The sequence below is a fragment of the Athene noctua genome, chromosome 3 (genome assembly GCF_965140245.1).
Source record: "Athene noctua chromosome 3, bAthNoc1.hap1.1, whole genome shotgun sequence".
NCBI lineage: Eukaryota > Metazoa > Chordata > Aves > Strigiformes > Strigidae > Athene > Athene noctua.
In genome coordinates, this window is record NC_134039.1 from 29,287,188 (window position 1) to 29,309,058 (window position 21,871).

General features: G+C 48.1%; 1 protein-coding gene across 1 annotated transcript; it reads right to left on the minus strand.

Annotated features, from left to right (window-relative positions):
• Positions 1 to 981: 981 nt before the first annotated feature.
• TMPRSS6 (transmembrane serine protease 6) lies at positions 982 to 20,722 on the minus strand. Its single transcript, XM_074902437.1, has 17 exons — positions 20,575 to 20,722; positions 20,264 to 20,406; positions 20,013 to 20,080; positions 18,607 to 18,782; positions 14,988 to 15,029; positions 13,987 to 14,191; positions 13,496 to 13,632; positions 12,808 to 12,920; positions 12,224 to 12,333; positions 11,003 to 11,148; positions 9,954 to 10,052; positions 6,881 to 6,994; positions 6,500 to 6,616; positions 5,556 to 5,724; positions 3,425 to 3,696; positions 2,046 to 2,182; positions 982 to 1,327 (listed from the first exon to the last, which is right to left on the minus strand). Exons 1-17 carry the CDS (start codon positions 20,720 to 20,722, stop codon positions 1,169 to 1,171), a joined length of 2,355 nt encoding a protein of 784 aa, XP_074758538.1. The 3' UTR covers positions 982 to 1,168.
• Between the last annotated feature and the right edge of the window lie 1,149 nt (positions 20,723 to 21,871).

Genomic DNA, 21,871 nt, shown 5'->3' on the forward strand with positions numbered 1-21,871 from the left:
AGGTTTGCTTATTGCTATCTGCACCCCTAAAACATAACAGTAAGTGAGGACCACCTGTCTAGCTAGCGTACTGTCCCCACGGCACCTGGGAGACAGCTGAGAGGGAAGGCAGGGGGGGTGGAAATTTTTGCCAGTTGCCAGTGCCAGGGTTGGAGTTTGGTTAAAAAGATACAACCCCCAAGATGATTTTTAACAGAGTAAGGCAAACTAGAGCCAATAAACTGCTCAATTGTATTGCTAATTCCAGAGTGACCCACAGTATATATACACACACGCACACACACATATATATGTATCTCTTTAGTAAAAAAACCTCAAACCTATAGCAGTCACTGTTTAAGCACTGTGCCCTGAAGCCTTCACCTTCTGGATTATCTGAGTTAGGAGATGGAAGCAGTTGAGACACCTTCATGTTAAAGGTACTTCGAAGAGCTGAGAGAAGAGGATGGGAGGCTGCTCCAGTGTTTTTACTGGGGGCCAGGGCCTTTCCCTGTGGAAAGTGCAGCAGTGGAGGCTGGGTGCTGCCCCAGCAGGGAGGCAGGATGCGTGCTTGGGGGTGTGATGCTGGACTTGTGCCTGGGAATCAGTGAGACGTGAAGAGTTGCCTGGCTGAGCTGAACAGCACTGCTGAACGGCACATGCCTGCTAAGAAAAGAAGCAATTAGGGAGATGGAAGAGGAGTGATGGGAGGGGAGGGGGGAAGAAGGATGATCAGCAGGAAGGAAGAGGGAGGCAGATTGATTTCGCAGTTACTGGAATCTCTAACTACATCAGTCACATTTTCTTTCAGCAAGTGTTCCAGCATAAGATTGCGGATGAATCACATGGTTCATGGAAAGTTCAAGTCCCCTTATTTCTTTTCTCAGAAACCATCAACTTGGAACCATTTCTGTGTGTCATGTCGTCGTCGTCCCGCCCAACTCTTTTGGATGGATGGTCTAAAAACACCTTGGGATGCTCCCTAAGAAGCACTGAGGGGGAAGAGGGTCTGCCTGCTTTTGTCTAAGATCCCCATGACAGGCTTTTTTTACCCTACTCAGAAGAGCATCCTCGGTCTGACAACATCCCACACAGGAACTCTCTTTCTCTGAGAGGCAAGTGAGCAAGATCAGGAATGAGTGTCATGCAAGTGTAGGTCTGATGGGGAGAAGGCAGAGATGCACTTTTCTCAGCTCATGGTTTGGTTCATCCACCCCAGCACCTGAGTGATCCTGGTGTATACTCCATAGTGGTTTGGATGTGTGCATCCCATTCCCCAGCTGACCAAACCAGCCAGAAACCACCTGCCACTGGGTTCCTTGCAGGCCAGCGGACCTCCAGAATCACCCTAGAGAAAGGGAAAGAAAAATGGGGTGATGGTGATCCACCAGCTTCTCCTGCTGGATGATTACACTGGCTTTGAGTCTCTCTGTATACATATTCCTGTATCTCTTCAACTAATGCCTGGGACATCTGCAACATTCCTTGTACCTTAGGCAGATGTCAAAAACAGTCTCCAGCGCAAACATCTGTGCAAGTATTGTTGCATTCCTTCATCATGCAAATTCCTCCCCCTTAGCCAGGTCCCAAGAAGCTGACAGCTCTATTGTTTCCCTCAACTCCATGTGGCAATTCCAAATATGTGGAAAACAAGAAAGCTGGTGGAATTTCACTGGATACCTGGAAGGATGGGAGTCAGAGGAATTCCTTGAAATTGATAGTAATGAAGGAACAGACAGGTTACTGTGTGTGACAGATGCTAAAGAGGCTGAGGGGGTAAGAGACTGTTGTAGGTATGTGACTTGAAAGTGTGAGGTAAAGAGTGGAGAATAGGCTGAAATGAGAAAATGAGAAGTTTAAGTGTATTTGGATCCTGCCTAAGGCAAAGATGCTGGGAAGAAGTGGTCCTGAGGTCTGTGTTGGTCACTTAGATCAGAGGAAGTGTTGGGGGAGTCAGGCATATTATAGTCTTTTCACCCTCATTTCAGACTACGGAGTGCATTTGGGATACTTGGGACATGCCCCACCTCCAGTAGTCAACCCTGATCCCACAACTCCTCTGTCACCTGGCAGGCATCTTTCTTGCCCTTGTGGTAGCCAGCACACAGCATCCTGGGAGAAACCATGTAGTGATAGGCCTCGCTGCAGATGTCCTGCTGGATGAGCTGCACGTCCACCTTCTGCAGAACATTGCTGATGTGCCCTGAAGGGTAGAACACCAAAAGTAGTGCAGGTGAGCAATGGTGGAGCTTCCTACCATTTACCATGATCCCCCAGTCCATGCCCATCTCACTGCATGCCGAAAGCTGCCATCTGAATTTCAAGTCTGCTCTCTGCTGGCATCACAGTCTCTGATTTTCAGCAGAGCACTTCACATGCATGGAATGATTAACATTCCCCTTCAGTTCCTTTCCCTACAGGGATATGTTGTGGGCACTTCAGCTTTTGGGACAAGGGGAATTCTGCTTTGGAGAAATCTCTGGGATGTTGTAGTTTTGGGTTTGCTTCTCACTGAAATGGATGTTAAGCTTTTCCAGCTAAGTATGCAGATCAGGATTGTCCAGTTCTGGATAGACCACTGAGTGCTTCCATTCAGGAAGCAGCTGGAGCAAGTGTGTGCATGAGTAAAGGCACTAAGCTGTCCTGGGTGAGCACATCTCTTTTCCTGTGCCATGCACTGCTAGAGAACAGCTTGGACCTGTTTTGCTCACCCTGTGGGGAGGCAACATGAAGGGTCCATACCCATGCAGCTAAACTCTTCCTCACGAAACAGAATGGACTCATCCATACCACCCCACAGGAACATGTCTTGGCCCACGCTGTCCCCTAGCAGTGTGTGAGTGCTATGTGGTCAAAATGGTTGATTGGTACCAGGGCACATACTAACAATTACACAGGGGGATCTTCAGGGGACCCTGTGCTGCTCCCATTGAATTTACTAGTATAGGTGTTCCTGGGGGGACACAGGTCCTAGCATCTTTGACATGTGGAAAGTGTCAAGGTCTGCAGATGGGTGTCCCCAGGAGACCCCATCCCAGTTTGATGAAGAGCAGGTTTTTTATCTCAACTCTCTCCGATCAGGAACCATCCCTGGGGAACAACCCCACAGGATCCCACATGTCTGTGTAAGCATGGGGTTGCAAGCTCTATGCTGTGACCATGGCTGAATAGCCACTAGACAGCCCCCTAATTCCTGAAGGGCTGTTCTAGTTTTTGGATGAAGGAACACATGCTGTCCCCATGTAGATTACCAGACCCTTATGCCTGCACCTTTGAATGAGGTTAACAGGTAATTTTGACTAACCCATGACCCAAAATCAGAGAGGATGAAGGAGACATAATGCTTTGGGATGAACAGAAGCCTGTTCTGCCTACCCCACATCTGAACCTATGTTTCTGCCTTGGCTCTGCTACAGTAGGCCACCAGCAAAGATCTTGTACCTACCGCCTTCCTTGAGGGCTCCCCAGCCAGTGATCCAGCAATGAAGGCCAGGCTCAAAGAGATGAGAAGGAGCAGGCAAGCAGATGGGCTGGATTAAGGCTGAGATGATCACAGGATGGTCCAGCTGGAGCAGGGCCACATCATAATCATGGCTGTCCTCCTCGTAATAAGGGTGGAGGAAGAGACGGATCACCTTGAAAGACACCTCTGTGTGGCTGGTGGCATTTTGCAAGTATTTGCCCAAGTAAACAGTCCAGATGGAGGCAGAGGCCAGTCTGTAGGATGCATCAGAGAAGATAACTCATCACATGAACAGAGGATATGCAGAGCCAGGCTGCTTCTGTCGTAGTCTTTTGAGGTATCTTTGATTTGGATGATCATCTCCCTCAGAGGGATCTCTTTCTTTATTTGGCTACTGATTTCAAGAAACTAAGTGGGACATCTCTTTGATGCCTTGACATGCCTGTATAGTGGGACCAACTTTGGGCAGACACTTATACACACAGGCAGCTTGCTCATAATTGCTTATTTTTTCTTAGCAAAACAGGCTAAAAGGTATACTCAGGTTAGGCAACGAAGGGGGGCTGGTCATGTGCAAATGACTGTGATAGGGCAGAAAGCAAGAGCTGAGCTGGTGAACCAAAGCTGTAAAGAGAAGGGGACATGCAGAAGGAAAGCAAGCTCTGAGACATTTTTAAGAGGTTGTGAAGTGAGGAAAGCAGCTCAAAGGTGAGGGCATTAAAAGGCATGACAGCCCTTTACAGAAACAGGGGTTAAAGCTGGCGACAGTGTAACAAGGCAACACCTCTAAGAACAGAACAGCTAAGAGCTAACAATGACGGGGCACCCTGTCTGCAGCAGGAGGGTGAGGGGCAGAGGGGAACTCACCCTGGACTAGAGCAGGAGGGAGCAGGAAGAGGGCTGCTTTCAGACTTAGAGTCCAGTCTACCTTTTGCCTTTCACATGCTGTTTTCTCCCACACTGCCCCACTGGGGCAGTGAAAAACTCCCTGGTTTAGTTTGACCATCTCTCTTGCTCCGGACTCCCCTCCAGACTATTGCCTGCACAGGCTGCTCCCATAGCATGACCCACCCCAGGCTGCTGCTGTTCTTCTGCACCTCTTTTTTTTCCCCTTACATTTTTTCTCTCACACCACTTAAATTCTCTCCCTGACAGGCACACACATATGCCATCTAACAGGGCTGTGCTAGCTCCATCCATCCTGCACTGGAACATTCCAAAATGGCCAAATTCAGCCTGCATGGACTGCCTGAAGGGTCTGCTCCCAGTGCTGGTGGGCTTCCTTGCAGGGTTGTAGGACACAGGTAGGAGCATGGGAGGAGCAGGGTGAGGTGATATGCACAAGCACAAAGCAGCCCCAGACCTACCAAGGCTGGTATCACCATACCAAGGATGACCAGCAGCTCATCCTCCCAGAGCTCACATAACACTGGGAGGAAAAGGCAGCTAGGGAAGTCCAGCTGTAGCAGCTGGGAAGGGGATCCCCACTGGCCCACTGGTGGAGGAAAAGGGGAGTTTGGAGGAGGTGGAGACTGGGCCTGAGGGTGTAGACTCCTTCCTCCACCCAGCCTGGTCATGCAGCACAGCATGGACCTTCCTCCTCCTCACTTCACAGTTTGAAAGAATGAGTGAACCCCCCTGCTGCTGTTGTGGTACATACACTGTGTGAATGGAACTGGAAGAGAGACCATGCTTCCTCCTGAAAGCAGAGGCAGCATAGGACCCAAACAGCATCCTCCTCAAGTAATGCTATCCTTGCCCCCTCCCAGCATGAACTGACACCTCCATGATTGTGACAGCATGGGGACAAGCCAGAGCCAAAGTAAAGGTGGAGCTGTGAAGTGTCTTTCATTACCATTGCCCACCCAAAGCTGCTCTGTGAATCCCAGTGCTGTCCCTTTTTCCCTGAATGCACACCCAAATACTACTGCAGGTATCCATACCCCTTTCTCCAGCTCCAAGTCATGGAGAAGCATGGCACAGGTGCCAGATGAGGGGTGTGGCTGCCCCATTACATTTTCACAAGCTGAATGATCCTCCCATCATGCATGACATGGAAAGCAATGCAAAGCCCTCTCCTGTTCAGCACACACACACACACCCCTCCATTTACCTCTCATCCTGGAAGCAGTGAGCAGCTGAGACCACCCAGCGGTCAGCAATGAGCGTTCCCCCACAAATGTGGCGTCCCCGAACTTGCAGGCTGGCCTGCCACGGCCATTCCCCTTCCACAGAATTCGCACCACCCACAATCCTGCTGAGAGGAGCTTGCAGCCCACAGTCTGAAGAGGAGGAGACACAGCAGGTACTTCAGGGGAGGAAGGGAACACGATATACTGTGCCTGCCCTTCCTTTCCTACCAAATTGACTGAAAAGTTTGACATCTAATCCTTTGCCTTACTCAACCAGCAGATGCTTTATGTACTGTCCAGGAAAGGTCTAGCGAGCGCTCCCTTCCAGTGCGTGTCCCTGCTGATGCCTGTGCAGCCTTACCCCACCTCCAGCTACAGCCTGGGGATGCCTTTGGAGCAGCAAGCTGTCTGTGCTTCCTGCTGTCCTGCCATGGAACCCTTGCAGTCATTCCCTTTTGCTGCCCACTGAGGCTCCAGAAAAAACAAATAGGGAAATCAAAACACAAGCTCTCTCCCTGCCCATGAGCATTACAGTCACTGGTGTTTTCCCTGGCTGGAGCCTTGTAAGATGGCATTACTTCACATAAGCCAGCATAACAGTCCAACAGGCAGCCTGTGGGTAGGACCTGGCCTGTGAGACACATCTATCTGGCCTGATGCCTCTGCCTGAAGGAGATGGGGAGCAGCTGTACAAAGAGCAGATGCCTGCTCACAGCTCAGCACAGAGAGCTGGCTCATTGCTGCTGCCACTGCTATTGCAGGATGGAGCAGTGGCACTGCTGCTGTGTGGCTGGGGTAGGGAGAAGGTGGTGGAATAAAGGAGGGTGGGTGCTTATGCTTCAGTGGTGGGGGGAAAAGGGAACCACTTGCAGCTATGTGGCATCCTGAACCAGTCTGATCGATGTGCGACTGAGCATTTCCTCACCACAGCGCTTCTCATCAGACAGGTCCTTGCAGTCTGCAGTGGTGTCACACAGGGGGTTGGGTTTCTTCACACAGGTCCCATCTTCACAGCGGTAGGTGAAAGGACTGCAGGGGATTCCTGCAAAGAGGAAGGGGAGATGAAGCTGAGGAAGGCTGTAGATGCAGCCTGAAGTCCTTTGAGTGGAGAGGAAAAGGCAACAGAGAGCTTGGAGGAACTCCCTAAATGATGACAGGGAATTTCCTGAGCAAGCATGGTCATCTGCAAACAGAGCAAACATTGTGAGCAGGTTGGGCACATTAACTCCCAGCTGGTGCCCTTATCTCACAAGAGGCTCAAGTGTAGGGGAAGGTATTTTTCAGCCCAACGCCATCTCCTCCCTACCTTCACTGCACTGCTCCTCATCACTCCCGTTGACACAGTCTAGCTGCTGATTGCAGACCCTGCTGAACTCGATGCAAGTGCTGTCCTCATGGCACTGGAACTTTGCAGGGCACACTGCACAGGAGGGAAGAACCCAGGAATTAGGCACTCAAGACAAGGTGTCAGGTCAGGGTCCTAAGTGCACTGGTAGGCTCTGAACCTCTTCCCCCATTTCACAACGTGTGCTTAAGACCAGCTCAGGTATAGTGCAGCTGTGTAGGTATGCCTGCACCCTGTCTTACGCTTTGCTCATGCTGACATAATTTTTTTGGACTTCTTGTCTTGACCTCGGACCTACCTCATTACTATAGACTTGTGGTCACTGGACTCTTGGTTGATCCCTAGTTACCATCACCAGACCTGGTCTGCTTGCCTTGTTCAGGTTCTGTAGGACTGCATCCTGTCTGGTGAGGTCACTGTTTCTCCTGCCTTGCTGTCACCCTCGGCTCATTTGTCTTCTTTCCCTACAGAGGAGCTGCTCCCCTTGCTCTCTGATAGGTGAGTTCTGAACAGCAATGGATTCCTCAGTGTCCATGAGCTCTGATAGTTGCTCAGGATGGAGATGGACCTAAGGTGCCTACCCATCACAGAGTTTGACTTCTGATTATACATTTTCATAGCAGGAACTTGTCCTGTGTTTGTGTGTACCTATGTGCAACACCAAACATAATGGGGCAGCACCTCCCAGGCATTTTCTTACTGCAATGACTATAATTTCTTCAGTAACTAGGGTTAGGCTTCCAGATAACTAAAGGCACATGAAATTCTGAGGCAATGTGAACATTGTTCTTAAAGACAGGGACTGTTCCATACAGACACAGAGTGAATAAGTAGCGATGCAACAGTGGCAAGAGTATAAGAAAGGAAGGCAATCATTATGTTTCTGTTTTCTTTTTTAAATATAAAGGGATGTTTGAAAGCACTGAGAAACAAATACTTCTTTTGTTGAGTCTTGGTCTGTGTTAACCTGTGGAACAGAATGACACAATATATCCCTGGGGCCAAGAAGCTAAAAAGATTCAAGAAAGGATTAGATATTCATAGGGATGCATATGTATCCACGCCTAGATGAGGGAAGCAAGCAAGCCCTGATATCAGACAGCTGGATGATGGGACAGAGTGCACCATCAGAAAGACAGCAGACAATATCAAACCCAACCTCAACAATTCTGTGAGAGGTCTCACATTTCCAGCACTGAATTAAAACTTCCTTGATAAAGATTTCTTCTTCCTTTTACTTTAGACTTTTCTATACCTTCCTCTGAATCTTTCAGAATTGGTCACTGTCTCCAGTGGTTCAGGGATCTTTCTGTCTGTGAAAAAACAGCTGTAGGAGACAACTAATGAAATGTTAGTGGTGGCAGCAACGTGATGAGCCCCTCCCCCATTCACACCAGGGATTGGAGAGTAGATGAATTAAGTGTCATGCCTAAGCCTGAATAGAGAATGGGGCTTTGCAGGAATCCTGGGATGCTGGGGATGGTGTCTGCATCAGCACTAACTGCTGTTGACATGAAGAACTGATGGCTGATGGAAGACTCAGATGCTTCCAAACTGGGGTGCAATGTATGGGTGAGGATCTGTGTAGCTTAAAGTGTCACAAATGGACAGAGGAGAAAGGGGAGAGAACAGGGCAGCAGGTGGGCTTGGGGAGGAGGTGTGGACAGGGTGGGAGGGTTGGGAGGGGTATGCTGAGTGGTATGACAGCAGAGCAGTATGTAGACCAGGGCTGAGGTCAATTGTTGGGCCTAGGTGGTAGGAAAGCAGGTCAAGGTTGAAGATAGTCTTGGCAAGGTCCTTCTTTCAGGCTGCCTGGAGCTCTTGGTGCATGGCTACTAGAAGGTTCCCCTAGGAAGACTGTGCTGTTCACAGGAGCAAGAAGTGTTGCTGCTCCTTCCCGAGCAGGCTGAAGCCATGTGGCAGTGGAACAAAGCTTTTAAGGATGCAGAGGTTTAAGCTCCTGGAGGGGTGGTACAAGGCTGTATCTAGGTCAACCAAATCCTTGTCCTGGTTTGAGTGAGTGGCAGGGGTTTTTGGGTAGCAGGGGAGGCGTCTACAGTGGTGGCCCCCTGTGAGAAGCTTCTTGAAGCTCCCCCAGCTCCAAGTTGGACCTGCCTTTGCACCAAAGTGAACCTGAGAGGAGTTGTGGGAGTTGCAAGAAGTTGTGGGGAGAACATCTGTGCAAACACCAAGGTCAGTGGAAGAAAGGAAGAGGAAGGGGGTGAGGTGTGTGGGAGCAGGGACTTCCCTGTATCTCATGGTGAGATGGCAGGGCTGCCCTGCTGTCACCCATGGAGGTCTATGGTGGAACAGATACCAATTTGGGGCCTGTGGGGGAGCCCCATGCTGGGACAAGGTGACTGCACCAGAAGAAGGCCAGGACCTATGGGAAGAAGGACCCACTGTTTTAGTTCAGCACTGGGAGGATTGCAACACGTGGGGGTGACCTACATGCCCATGGGAGTGACTCATGTTGGAGTAAGTTTGTGGAGAACTGTATCCTATGAGTGGAGGACTGCGTAGGAGTAGGGGAAGAATGCCAGAATTTTCCCCCTCCCCAAGGTGGAAGAAGTGGTAGGACTGGCTGAACCCCCCACTCCGTGCCCCCTGAACCACTGGAGGGGAGTAGGCAGAGATATTGGGAGCAAAACTGAGGTCGGGAAGAAGGGAGGGATGGAGAAAGGTGTTTTCAAGATGTGGTAATGCTTCTCATGGTCCTACTCTGTTAAGTGCTGTTGTTGTTAGTGTCTGTATTAAATTTATGTTATTTTTTTTCTTCCCCTAATAAGCCTGTCTTTTGCCTGTGCCTTAATGGATGAGATCATCCCTCCCTGTCCTTATCTCAATTTCCTGGGCCTTTTGCTTTTGTCCTTCCCAGAGCTGGGAGGGAAGAGAGGAGTGAGCGGCTGCGTGGCACTCGGTTGCCCTCTGAGCTCAAACCACAACAATTGTCCACATCTCTTCCTACTTTAGGAAGACCAAGGGGTTGTGTCCTGCTGAGACCAGGGACCAGTGGGGAGAAGAAATCACTCACCACAGTTTCTCTCATCCAATCCATTGGGGCAATCTTTGATCCCGTCACAGGCTGGGACGCACAAGCCGTTCACCGAACATAGGAACTCCCCAGGACAGGCTGTGAAACCACCAGAGAGTAGTTAGTCCCCAGTGACTGGAAATCTTGCAGCAGAACACTGTGGCTTGAAAGTGGAGCATGTAGCTGCGCACCTTCCTGACCACATGTGTGCTGCAGCACCATGTTGACGGCACTCACTGAGCTCCCCAAAATCTGCCATGTCATCTGCTCTGAGCAAGGGCAAATGGAGCCAGGCTATGTGCACCAGGGAAGGGGCTCTTTTCCTGCTTCCTGTTGTACCAACGGGCAAGAGCCAGCACAACTACCTGCCTGGCATGATGGACTTCTGGTGCAGAGCTGTTTCATGACTCCTGAGTGCTGCAGGAAAGCTGAAACAGTTTCTTTGTTATTAAAATTTGGTTGTGACCTTGAAGAGGTTCCTGTTAGACGCGCGTTAGCAAGTGCATATATTCACAGACTGCTATGCGTTACAGTCAGCCTTTAGGAGGAAGATGGAGAAACCTTGGAAAGACAGACTGTGGGCGTGCATTTGCATATGTGTGTATGTGTATTTGTGTGTGGTTTGATTTGTCTCTCACTTGTACAGATTCCAAGATGAGCGGGAAACAGCTCTCTCTAAGAGCTCTTACAATCAAAATAAAAGTCGCTTCAAGCTGGAGATGGTCTCTCATTGAATTTCCAAGGCCAGTCCATGATGTGGGCATGGGTGTGAAACTGTAGACAACTCTCTGGCCTTGGGTTTTGATATATGGATGCTCTGGCGTCATGAGGCAGGGCCACACATGCAGAAGCAGCTTCGCACATAAATGCCTCTTCTTTTGGGGAGATAAGTGGTGTGTGTGTCAATGATTTGTGAGCATGTGCCTGAAGGGCAGATGGCACCTAGGACTCATGGGATGTGTCTTGTGTTTCTCCTAACACGAGCAAAGTGCACAGGGGCTGCTGGCAGCCACCACCCCACTAGGGAGCAGGGAGGAACCTATACTTACGGTCAGACTGGTTGTACAGACTGTAAGCTGCCTGTACACCAGGGCCAGTTAAGGAGACTTGAGAGGTGAAGGTGATGGTGATGTCAGCAGAGGATGTGACTGGGATCCGTTCAGCATAGGCTTGCAGGGTCCGCAGGCCACACAGCCTGAGGAACAAACACAGAAGGGATATCTTGGTTAGGGAGGGAGGAGAAGACAATGGAGTGGGGCAAGGGAGATTGGTGGTGCTGGGGTGGGAAGGGGGCCACACAGACTGGGTGTGAGGGGGAAGCAAGGAAAGAAAAATGCCTTCAATATGGCATGTGATCCAGAGCCCAGAGTGATCCTACTATCTTTGGACGTTTAGCACTTTCTGGGCAAGTGTTGAATTCAGGCACACAAAACAATTCAGTTCTTACTGAAGAAGACATTCAGTTCCTCCTGAAGAAGACATGTTGTAGAAACTGTGGCACTGACAGTTTAAGAGAGGAAGGCAGGGAGAGAAAAAGTGGAAATCCTAAGCCAGGGGAACATAGTTTCTCGATCAGACACTTCAAAGGAAAAGAAGTTACCTCCACAGGAGCAATGGAGAAGAAGTTAATGAGATGGTCTAGGGGAGGTTTTGGAGGGAAAGGGACAATTTTGCAGTAAGTGGGAGGAAAAACAAAAGCCATAGGTCCATCTCGAGCTTGCTTCGAGGAGATGGGAGCACAGCAACTCTTGGTCCTTTGCACCTGGGCAGTGGTGGGCAGCAACCCCAGATACATATGGATGCTAATTTTGGAAAGTCCTGCAGGGGAATGTGGCTGCAGTCAAAGCAGGAGGATATGGAGCTAGGCAGAAGATCTATACAGAGGTGGATACAAGGCAATGGCACACACAGATAATATTGCAGAGGTGGTGACAGGCAGATTTGCAAACACAGGAGATGTGGGAGGACACCAAGGTTACACACAGTGGAGAAAACTAGGAAGCCTGATGCAAAAAGCAAGACAGAGAAGGCAGGCTGGTATCTTGAAGCAAATCTGTAAGAAAAGTGCTCACTGGGGAGCCTGTGAACAAGAGAGGCTGAAAAAGAAGTAAAAAAGCAAGAGGCACCAGCACAAACCGTGGCCACTGAGTGTGGTGATAGGTTCTCCTTCCTCAAACCCAGTGGCTGAAGTGAGCAGGGAACCTGCAGAGGTTTAATCCCTGTTTAATCCCAGGCAGGAAGTGAGACAGAAAGCAGACCCCAGCACACACCTTCTGTTCTGGATTATCCACTGGCCTTGGGTACAGGGCAGGTCGTGCTTCTGTCTGCTGAGTGCGTAGGCATCGAACCACAGGGTGACCCCATAGTCGAGAGATGGGACCTGTAGGCAAGAGAGTCCAGAGCAGAATGTAGATGGCTCCTATGAGTGCTGCAGCCCACTCCATGTTACAGAAACAAGCAGGGTAGATGTGGAGAGCTGCCAATTTACACACTGAAGGTCAGAAGGAAGCACCCTCTAAACTGGGGCCATGCCACAGCCCAGGGTGGCTCTGCTGCTGTTCTCAAAGCATGGTAATTCCTAGCAATTGCCAGCAACCTGGTTCTGTCTTCAAGAACTCCTCTGGAGACCAGATTTCAAATTCCTCCTCAGCTATGGCATTTCTGCACTGGCATGCCATATTAGACTCCTTCCTTTTCAGAAACACACATTATGCGGGAGCTAGGGGGGCTGCCACTCTCTGCTTGCTTCTTATGATGATCTAACTGAGAGCACTGGCTGTACCCCCTCCAATGTGGGCAGTGCTGCATGGGTATCAGGGACGGGGTGGATGCTCTTGTGGGGGCTGACACTTACCGTCATGTGCCAGGTGCACTGTGTGTTGGGCGAGTAGTAACTGGGGTAGTGTGGGGTGCCAATCTTCCCCTGCAGCTCCAGGCCCTCCCGCAGAGTTATATTCACTTTGCAGCCTGTAAATACAGACATTCAAAGCTATGTTACCTGTCAGCTCAACCCCAGCCTGGGGATGTCATGTACTCATCCTGTTGTAGGAGGGAAGAAAGGGGCTCTAAGGCCTGATGCTAAAGGTGACTGGAATGTTCCACTATCCCTCTTCAAGGAGCCATTTCGTCCTGGCAAGACTTTTAGCTTCCTCCTCTTGTCTAGAGGAGGGCAATGCTAATGTATATTGCTGCTTTATACTCTTATATTGAATTGACATTTATCTGCAAGTTCATCTGGATATGATGCCCAGACCACATCTGATCTGCCCATGCATGAGACCTTGGCCTTCTTTTAAAGTATCATGACCACTCAGGCTCTGCTTGCCAGAGCCTGGGCTGTAAAGATTCAAGCCAGATGCTAATGTGTGAATCCAGCTGAGGGAACAACATCTAACCTGCTTTTTACTGACAGCCTCTACCCTTGCAATCTAGAGTGAATTCTGCCCCTAATGGGGATGGAACACCTCTAGGAACTGTGATGTTGTAGGATATAACCTGTCTCTTTCCTGTATATATGGCTGCCCTCTTCCAGCCTTCCTCACCTTTGAGGGGCACTGCCTGTGCTGAGAGGATGAAGGGGTCATAGTAGCTGTACATGGCTTTCTTCCACACAATGGACATGACAGGGCCAGATGAAAGGACTTCCACAATGGGCTCCTGCCGGCTGCAGCCGTAGATCCTCAGGGCAAAGACATAAAAAGATGGGAGTGAAGAAAGCAACAAACAAATTAAACAGAAGAACGAGGAAGAGAGACAATGGAGGTCTGTGTTATTCACAACACGTGCCTGCTGTGAGGCACTAACTCGATCAAATAAAGGGCCAGCAGAGGCACAGCTTGTGCTGCTGTATTCTCAGACTGCATGGCTGGCTGTGTGATATCCCACACCAGTGACTTCAGATGATCAGCAAGAGGCAGGCTCTGCATCAAAGAGAATTTCCTCTGATGTAGACTAACACCTTCCCCTTCTGTGGTGTGCTGTGCCACCCTGCCCGGCTTCCCTGCTGTGCTTGTCCTGCTCAGGAGCTACCTACGAGGTGATGAGCTGTTTCGCCAGGGGCCCAGCTGCATCATACATAGCCAGACGGTCCCTGCAGTCTGGGAGAGTCCACTCCAAGTGTAGCTTGATCATGTAGCCCTTGAGGCTGTGGAGATGCCAAAGACAACTGGAAGCCAGGTAGTCAGGGCCCTCCAGCCTTAGGACATCATCCTCCTGGACATAGCTGTACCTGTAGCAACCTGAATCCGGGGGAAAGATAGAGGGATTTAAACCTCAGAGTGGTGTAAAAGGAGGAAAAGTGAGGCTTAGGTGCAGTTGTAAGGGAAATCAAGTCACGGTATTCTCACTTTGGGGATCAGGTTTTAAATATCAGCACAGCACAGTTATCTTCCACTGGCTTTATTTTCTTCTTTTTCACCTCTTTCTTCTCTCGCCCCCATATTCTTCCTGGCTTTACATCCCCCTCATCTGATATCCAGGTTTCAGCAGGCTCCCAGACCAGGATTTTTGAGAAAAAGTCAGCTTAAATGTGAGTTTCTAATAGCTAATGCAAGCTGCCAGCCACAGCACTTACAACAGTGCCTCAAATTACTAAAAGCATCTTCAGATGTCACTAAGACAACAGACTCCTAAATGACTGACAGCATATCCAGTGCAGAGTCATTCAGGGAAACTCCTATCCCACTCAGCAGAATTTCATGGGGCCTCGAATTAACACTGTTGTACCAGTACACCAAGCTATTTGACAGGACTCATAGGACAGGGACAAAACTAAGGTGGCTGCACTGCCCCTGGGAGCTGGTATCTGCACAGCAGTGTGTTACTGGGGCAGAGGTGTCAGGATGCTCAAAACAGTCCAGCATGTAGCTGCATCATGTAGTTTGGATCTGGTCAAGCAGTATTGGTGCTCCCTTGCTACTGTTCTCATCTCCCCTTCCCAGGATTTACAACTTCAGGAAGCCAACAAGATTTCTGTCCCCTGCAAAAAATCCCTCCCATAAAGTCACAAACAAAGGAAAGGAAAAGATAGCCTACCCAGGGTGGATTTCAGCACTACTATGTCTTTCACACTGGATTCTGTTAGGAAAAAAATATATAAAGGAAGATAAACAAAAAGATGAACTGGTAGTATCTAAATGCTAGTATGGCAGGCAATGACTTCCTATGTAAACAGCTCACTTACAACTTTGGCATGGAGCATCCTCCAGGTAATTCTCTGTCAGTTCTCAGGGACCTGTTTCAGTCATGCCTTCCACACACCCTCTCTCTGGGAAATCTCTGGCCTCTGTCCCAAATCCAACAGCCCAAATTCATTCTTTCCATCCCACCACCGGCTTCTCTGTTTTTTTTCCTTGCCCATTGTCATGTGCTATTCCAGGACTTCTTCCACTTCCAGAAGGGCTGGGCATTGCTTCAGGCAGCCATCCACCTTCTTTGCCAGCTACACCACAGGGCACAACCCCACTTCCCAGAGCCTTCACCATCTGCTCACCCCTCTCCTGCTCTCCCAGTTTAAATAACCCTCACTGAAAAGTATGCCAGTTACTGAGGGTGGGGAAGGAGGAATCTTTTGATGACCAGTGGCTGATGAGCTATTCAACATCCTTACAGAGTCCACCTCAGCAGAAGGGAGATGCTTTCTCAGCCACACCAGCCAGGACTACAAATCTGTGCAAGAGTCTCAGGGTGGACAACAGTTTTAGGAGAGCTGGGCTTTGCTCTAACCTCCCAGCTGAACTGGAAGTGGCCAGAGATCAAGTGGTACTGGGAATAAATGCCAAAATAAAAGGCACCATGAGGTCAGTTGGGTGTGAGAATGCCTGTTGGGGTCTTGCCTGGGTCAGGGCTTTGGTCTTTTGTAGCTCCTAAGCAGAGCTTACAATTCTGTGGGGAGAGCTGAGCAGTTTTGTCATGGCAAAAACAGATAGTGTGGAAAAGATGATCCTGCAGGCATAAGGCAGGCTCCTAGAGCTCATGTGCTGTAGGGAAGTATGTATGCTGAGCTGATATTAAGTACTCTTTTACCTGAAAGTAATAAAACTGAGTTCCTGTAAGGAGAAGGAAGTCCTGAAACTCTCAGGGGAAAGGCGAAGCCAGTGTTCTGAGGTGAGTGTAGCTGTTAGTAAAAATAAAGCTTTGGAGAGGTTTCTGCTCTAGTCAATGGTTTGCAGCTCTGTGTCTTAAGGCAGGCTGCAGGGAGACAATGTGTAGAGCTAAGCAGGACAGCAAATGAGTCTGCCAGAAGCCAATGAAGTGCTAATGACTTGCTATTAGCTAGCTATTTTTTCGCCAGTTTTACAGAGCAAATGAAGCCAGAGGTTAAGTCACTGACTTGAGGTCAGCCTGGCCCAGCAGTATGAGGTTTCTGGCTTTTGCCTTAGTTGATAGACTGTGCTTCTGACTGGAGAGGGAGGTGGAAAGGAGTAGGGAAAGCAGAAGGAGCTGGAGAAACTACAGCTGCTGTGTTAATTCCAAAATAGAAAGAAGTGTGGTCTGCTGAAATGAATAAAACAGTGAAACAGATGCAAAGGGAATAGGAGGGAAGTGGGAACAGCTAAAAGAATGGCACCATCATTTCTGTTTGTTTATGAGTTACATTATGAAGTGAGTAAATAAAGGGAAAATGCTAGACGGGCTTGGAAATATTAAGCATATTATCTTTCTTAAGAAAATTAATTTAATAGGCTGAGCATAAGGTCTGGTATGGTGGAAACAAATCGTAAGTAGAAGTGACTAATGGTAACTGCAGGAGGAGGTGTCTTTGTGAGATCCTAATGTGGCTTCAGAATAAGATCTTAACATGATGGTCTGGATGAGGGAGTGAAAATAATTTTGAAGAAATTTTCAAACTTTGGGGACACACAAAAAAAAATGACCCCCAAAATGGAACAATTGAGATATGGAGGGAAAAGTTAAAGAAAATATGGGTGGGATATATTACAATAAGATTCACCTTAGAAAAATGCAAGATAATATGTCTGGGGGAAAAAACTTGGAGATGTAACATTTCATGGGAAGAAGAAACTTGGAAATGAGAGTCCCAAGGGGAGAGAAGAAACACAATACATCTTAAAACCTGTGAAGTTTGGGGCTCTGTAAGAGGTATCAGATCAAGCTGAGAAGTTAAGTCTCATAAAGACTAAAGACAAATTCCATTGGAATTGGATGCATTGAATATAGACACATTCCTAGTTCTTTATCTAACACCTATTTTAGAGCAGTTCTTTAAGGGTGGCTTTTTAAACAGCCTGTAATCTTCACTGTGGGCAACAATAAATGATCCTTAAGATCATACATCAAGAACTGAAGTGTCAACAATGCCTTGTCTCAGAGGAAGACTAGTGATGACTCAGGTTATGTTTTTCTCTCAATCAAGTAGCCTGGAATAATCTCCCAAAGGAAAGCAGGAAATATAATTGCTTGCTATTTTTGAGCTGAACTAATCAAAAGTCATGACCTGTGTAAGATCTTACTCCACAGAAGCTAAAGCTGATGGGAGAAGGAGGGGAAAAAAAAAAAATTATCCACCCAGTCATGGGTCATGGTCAGCTGTATCTCAAATAATCTTTAACCCTTCAAAGGAAGGATGATTTTAAAAATCAAATTTCATTTCTCCTCTATCAGGAAGATATATGTGTAATTGTATCTCCTGATCCTCACTTTTTCTCTATCCTCTTCAGGTTTCCTCCATCCTCTTCAGTAGTGACTTCTGGCCTTTTCTCCTAACCTCCTTTCAGCACCTTTTAAATCTTAGAACTGTGAGAGATGACTTGTAAAAACAGGTCCTGAAAGAAACAGGCTTGCAAGAAACAAGGACTGAGAAAAACAGCCTGAGAAAGAGATAAAGGGTAGCGAGGGGAGCGGAGGTCCTCTGAGCTAAGGAATGTCTCAAACACTCGCAAGTAATGAAACTATAGCCATGGGGTGGATCGTGTGGAGGTTGAAGCTGATAAGGCTGTGCCAATGACACAAGATGCAGCTGGAGAGGGGAGTCCTGTGGAGACAGGATGGCTCTGCTCTGGGGCACCTGGGCAAATTTCAAAGGCCATCTGTCCGGTGAATGAACTTTGCTTCATTATCCAAAAATGCATATTAAAGTTAACATCCGTCAATATACTAGCGAAGACTAACAAGATCATGATAATTACATCATTCTATGAAACATCTTACCCCTTCCCATACATGGGTTTTGTAGGTATATGTATTGACCTAGGGGATGGACCCAAGGAAAATGTGTATTAAACAAGAGGGGGCAAGGGGGGGAAGGTGTTTCCAGAGAGTGAAGTGAAGAAGACGGATGCCTCATGGAACCCTTGCTGGCAGGATCAGCGCGCAGGAACCCAGACCCGTGATCTCTATTCCTCTATTCTCTCCATCTCCCTCCTTTCCTTTTTCCCCTTTTCCTTCACTACCATTAAGAAATGCAAGGCATACTGTATTGCTTGCCATGACTTATCATCTACTTAGCCAATTATTGTGTATCCAATTAGTACATTATGGGAAGTTAATAAATATTTGGACTTTGAGATTTGTCTCACCGTTGTCCACTCCATTGGGGATTTACAAATTTGAGCCACTTGTCTCCCTCGTGTGAGCGGGACATGACAGGAACATTTCTGACTGCTCAGGCTGCAGCTGAGCAGCTGCTACTTACCCAGCAGAACCAGTGAGTCTGGGTTGACACTGTACTCCATCTGGTAGGACAGGCTGTTGAAGCTGGTGGAGAGCTCTTGGTGGAGCATTGTGTTTACCCTCTCAGCAGTCACCTCCTTCTGCTGACTCTCAGGAATTTGGAGGGTGAACCAGAAGAAGAAGGTCAGAGACCCCTCCCTAACAGAGAAATAGCATGTTAAATATCCTCTCTTCCTCTCCAGAATCACTGGAGATGCAAACCCCAGAAATTAACCCCCCACTGTTTTTCCATAAAACAGACATATCTGTATGGACTTTCCAGCTCACTACTGTGACCCAGAGAAATCATTCTGAGTGGGGCAGGAGAGCTGTTATGTCCATGGTGCTTGTTAATGATCAGTCCTTTGGGGAAGGAAGCCATTTTATGCCATCTGGCTTTAGTGATGACCATACCTGGTCAAATTAATGTGATAATTAATCAAGACTGGTCTAATGAGAAGTCTCATTTCAGGTAGAAATGACCTTTGGTTACTACTGACCAGGGATTGAAAAGAAGCACTCAAAACTTCATTATCTCACCTCCCAATGGTGACAAGTGGATGATTAATGACTCAATACCTTACCACAAGCCATTAACGCTTGGGCAGGCTCAAGCTGCAGGAGACTGTGACTGGGAAAACTCTTACCAGCTGGCAGATAAAATTGGCTGGGGGAGGGGGAAGAGATGTTGAAACAAACCTTTCTTCAATAAAAAGCTAGAGGAAGAATCGCAAGTGAAACTTTTCTTTCCCCAGTTGAAAATGGAGTTACAACAAAATTGGAATTTTTCTTAGCTGAAGGACAAATTTAGGGGTGTAGTTTTCCACAGGAAAAAAATCAGAAGCAAATGGATACTTCAATCTGGAAGCTATTCCTGCTTTCCTGATCTACTGTGATGACCTGCAGAGCTGTAGTCCCACATCTGTTCTATTCACTGTTACCCTATTCCCAGGTGGACCATGCTTCTTGGCTGGAATACCTTTTCCATGGTGCATTCTGGCCTCCTCCTTCTGGTGCCTAGAATCAGGCCATAAAGTGACTTCTTTGAATTAGACAAATTAATTTTCATCTGCTTAGTTTTTACTGAGAATGCCAAGCCCATGGGGTTTTTTCAGTTCTTCCCAGTTAATTTTTTTCTTCTCTTGAACTTTTGCCTCTCTGAAAAATGTCTCAGTTTTTGCTTTTCATCATGACCTTGGATGAACATTAAAATATCCCCAGCTCTGTCATGCTGGAACCATTCTAGATCTGGACTGCCCAGCCTAGCCTAGAGCTCACAGTAGGGACTGCAGCAGCTTGTCATGGCCAGATTTCAGTGAAACCAGAGTACAATTGACTGGAAGCATTCACACACAAACAAGCAAATATGCTATGGGTAATGATACTCACCCAAAGGCATACACTGTGCTCGAGTTGTAATATTGATCCAGTTCTGTGGCACAAATCAGTCCCTTCAGCTGCAACAAGAATGTAGTCTGATAACTATCGTGCAGAGTTACAGTGGCAAAGGATCTATGGCAAACCCTATGATTCATCCCTCTTGTTGTACAGACCCATCAAGTCTGTCACTTGGATGGGGGTACCTGACCCCTTCCTCTTTCTACTCAGAGGGCCAGCTCTGGTCATGAAATAGCCCTCACCATCTTCTGGAGCTTAGCTGACTCCAACCAGAAGGCTCTGGACTCCACTTGTCCAAGGTCAGGGGAGTACTGGCGATTGAGGACCTGGAGGCTGCCACAGTAAAACTGCAGGACGGCTGGTTCCAGGTGCCATGGTCTGTAGTCTGCCAACAGAAAACATTACTGAATTACCTTGATGATATATAGGAGAGAGGGGTTTACCCCTACGTATGAGTTTGTAAAGATCACACAGAGTCACTAACATGCTTTGGGCTGGGCACTTGCCTTGACTACACCCAACTTCATGGGGACAAAATATGTTGAATTTTTACCTAGGAAATACCATGTTGCTGCAGCAGCTCCAGCCAGCAAAAGAAAGGCTATCCCAAGGGGTATATAGCGGAGCCAGTCACGTGAGTTAGTCTCCAATTCGTCCTTTGAGAGGGAGTTGGTATCTTCCTCCTGTTCCTTGGCCTCCATCAGGGGCATCTAGGGATACAGCACATCATGATCAGGCTGGGTTTTCTGCATCCCTTTACATCCGTCTCTGGAGGTGTTCTGCCATCTCTGTATTCCTCTCCCAAGATCTGTAGCCCCAAGAGATCTGTGTGCTAGCCATCAAAGACTTTGCTCAGTGCAAATGTGAGTAAAATTCCTAATTCAGTGGGAGGCAGGCTTCCAGGACATTGTTCTGTCTACAGCTCTGTGTAATCTCTCAATTTTCAAAGGCATTCCTTGGGTTTTGCTTCTGCCAATACTGCAAATGAGTACAATAATGAATTTCTTCAGAGAAAAAAATTTTGTCCTCCCATGCTGGGAATAGTTTTAAAACTGGTATTTTATTGACCTGGAAATCAATGCAAAAGAGAATCTGTGACCGTAAATACACACAGATGTTGAACAAAACAGGCACAACCTGGGAGCCTGAAGTTGCACTTTGCGTTCTGTGCTATTTTGCTCTTGGTCCCTAAAAGTAAGCAAAACTTGCCATTCCCACCAGACTGTGTGTCCCAGGGCTAAGCCCATGCTGGCACTGACTTTCTAGCTGAGCTAGTGAGGAGAGAGCACCTGCCTAATGTTCAGCCTTCTACCACACTCTGCTTGCGCCAGGGGACACTTCCCATCTTCCTTTGCCCCTTGTCTCTCCCAGGCTGTTTCTCTTGCTTCCTCCTGACTGCTCTCCTCTCAGCCCAACTCTGAGAGTAAGAAAAGCTGTTGTCTAGAAGAGCCACAATCTTGGCTATATCTCACCCACCTTCCTTCCCCTTTCCTCTGCCATCACCCAGTGCACAGCTGCCCCCAAAGGCTTTCTTTGTTTCTGTGGCTGGAGAGGAAAGGGATGTGAATGCATCCATGTGGGAGGAAACAAAAGTCTTGGGGAATGCCTGTGCCCTGTCTACATGTCTGTGAGTCATCTTCTTGCCCAGTGGTGCGTGTGAGCGTGGGGGCATGAGTGCATGGGAGGGACTTGCTGCAGATGTGGGAAGAGGTGGTTGGCCTCATGCACATTTTAGCCCACGTGGAAGCCATGGAGTGTTCATATGATAGGGGCAAGTGGGCTTCTCAGCTTCCTTGCTTTCTCCCAGTTACTGAACCCCAAGCCCTCCAGGTGTGCAACATGGAAACACA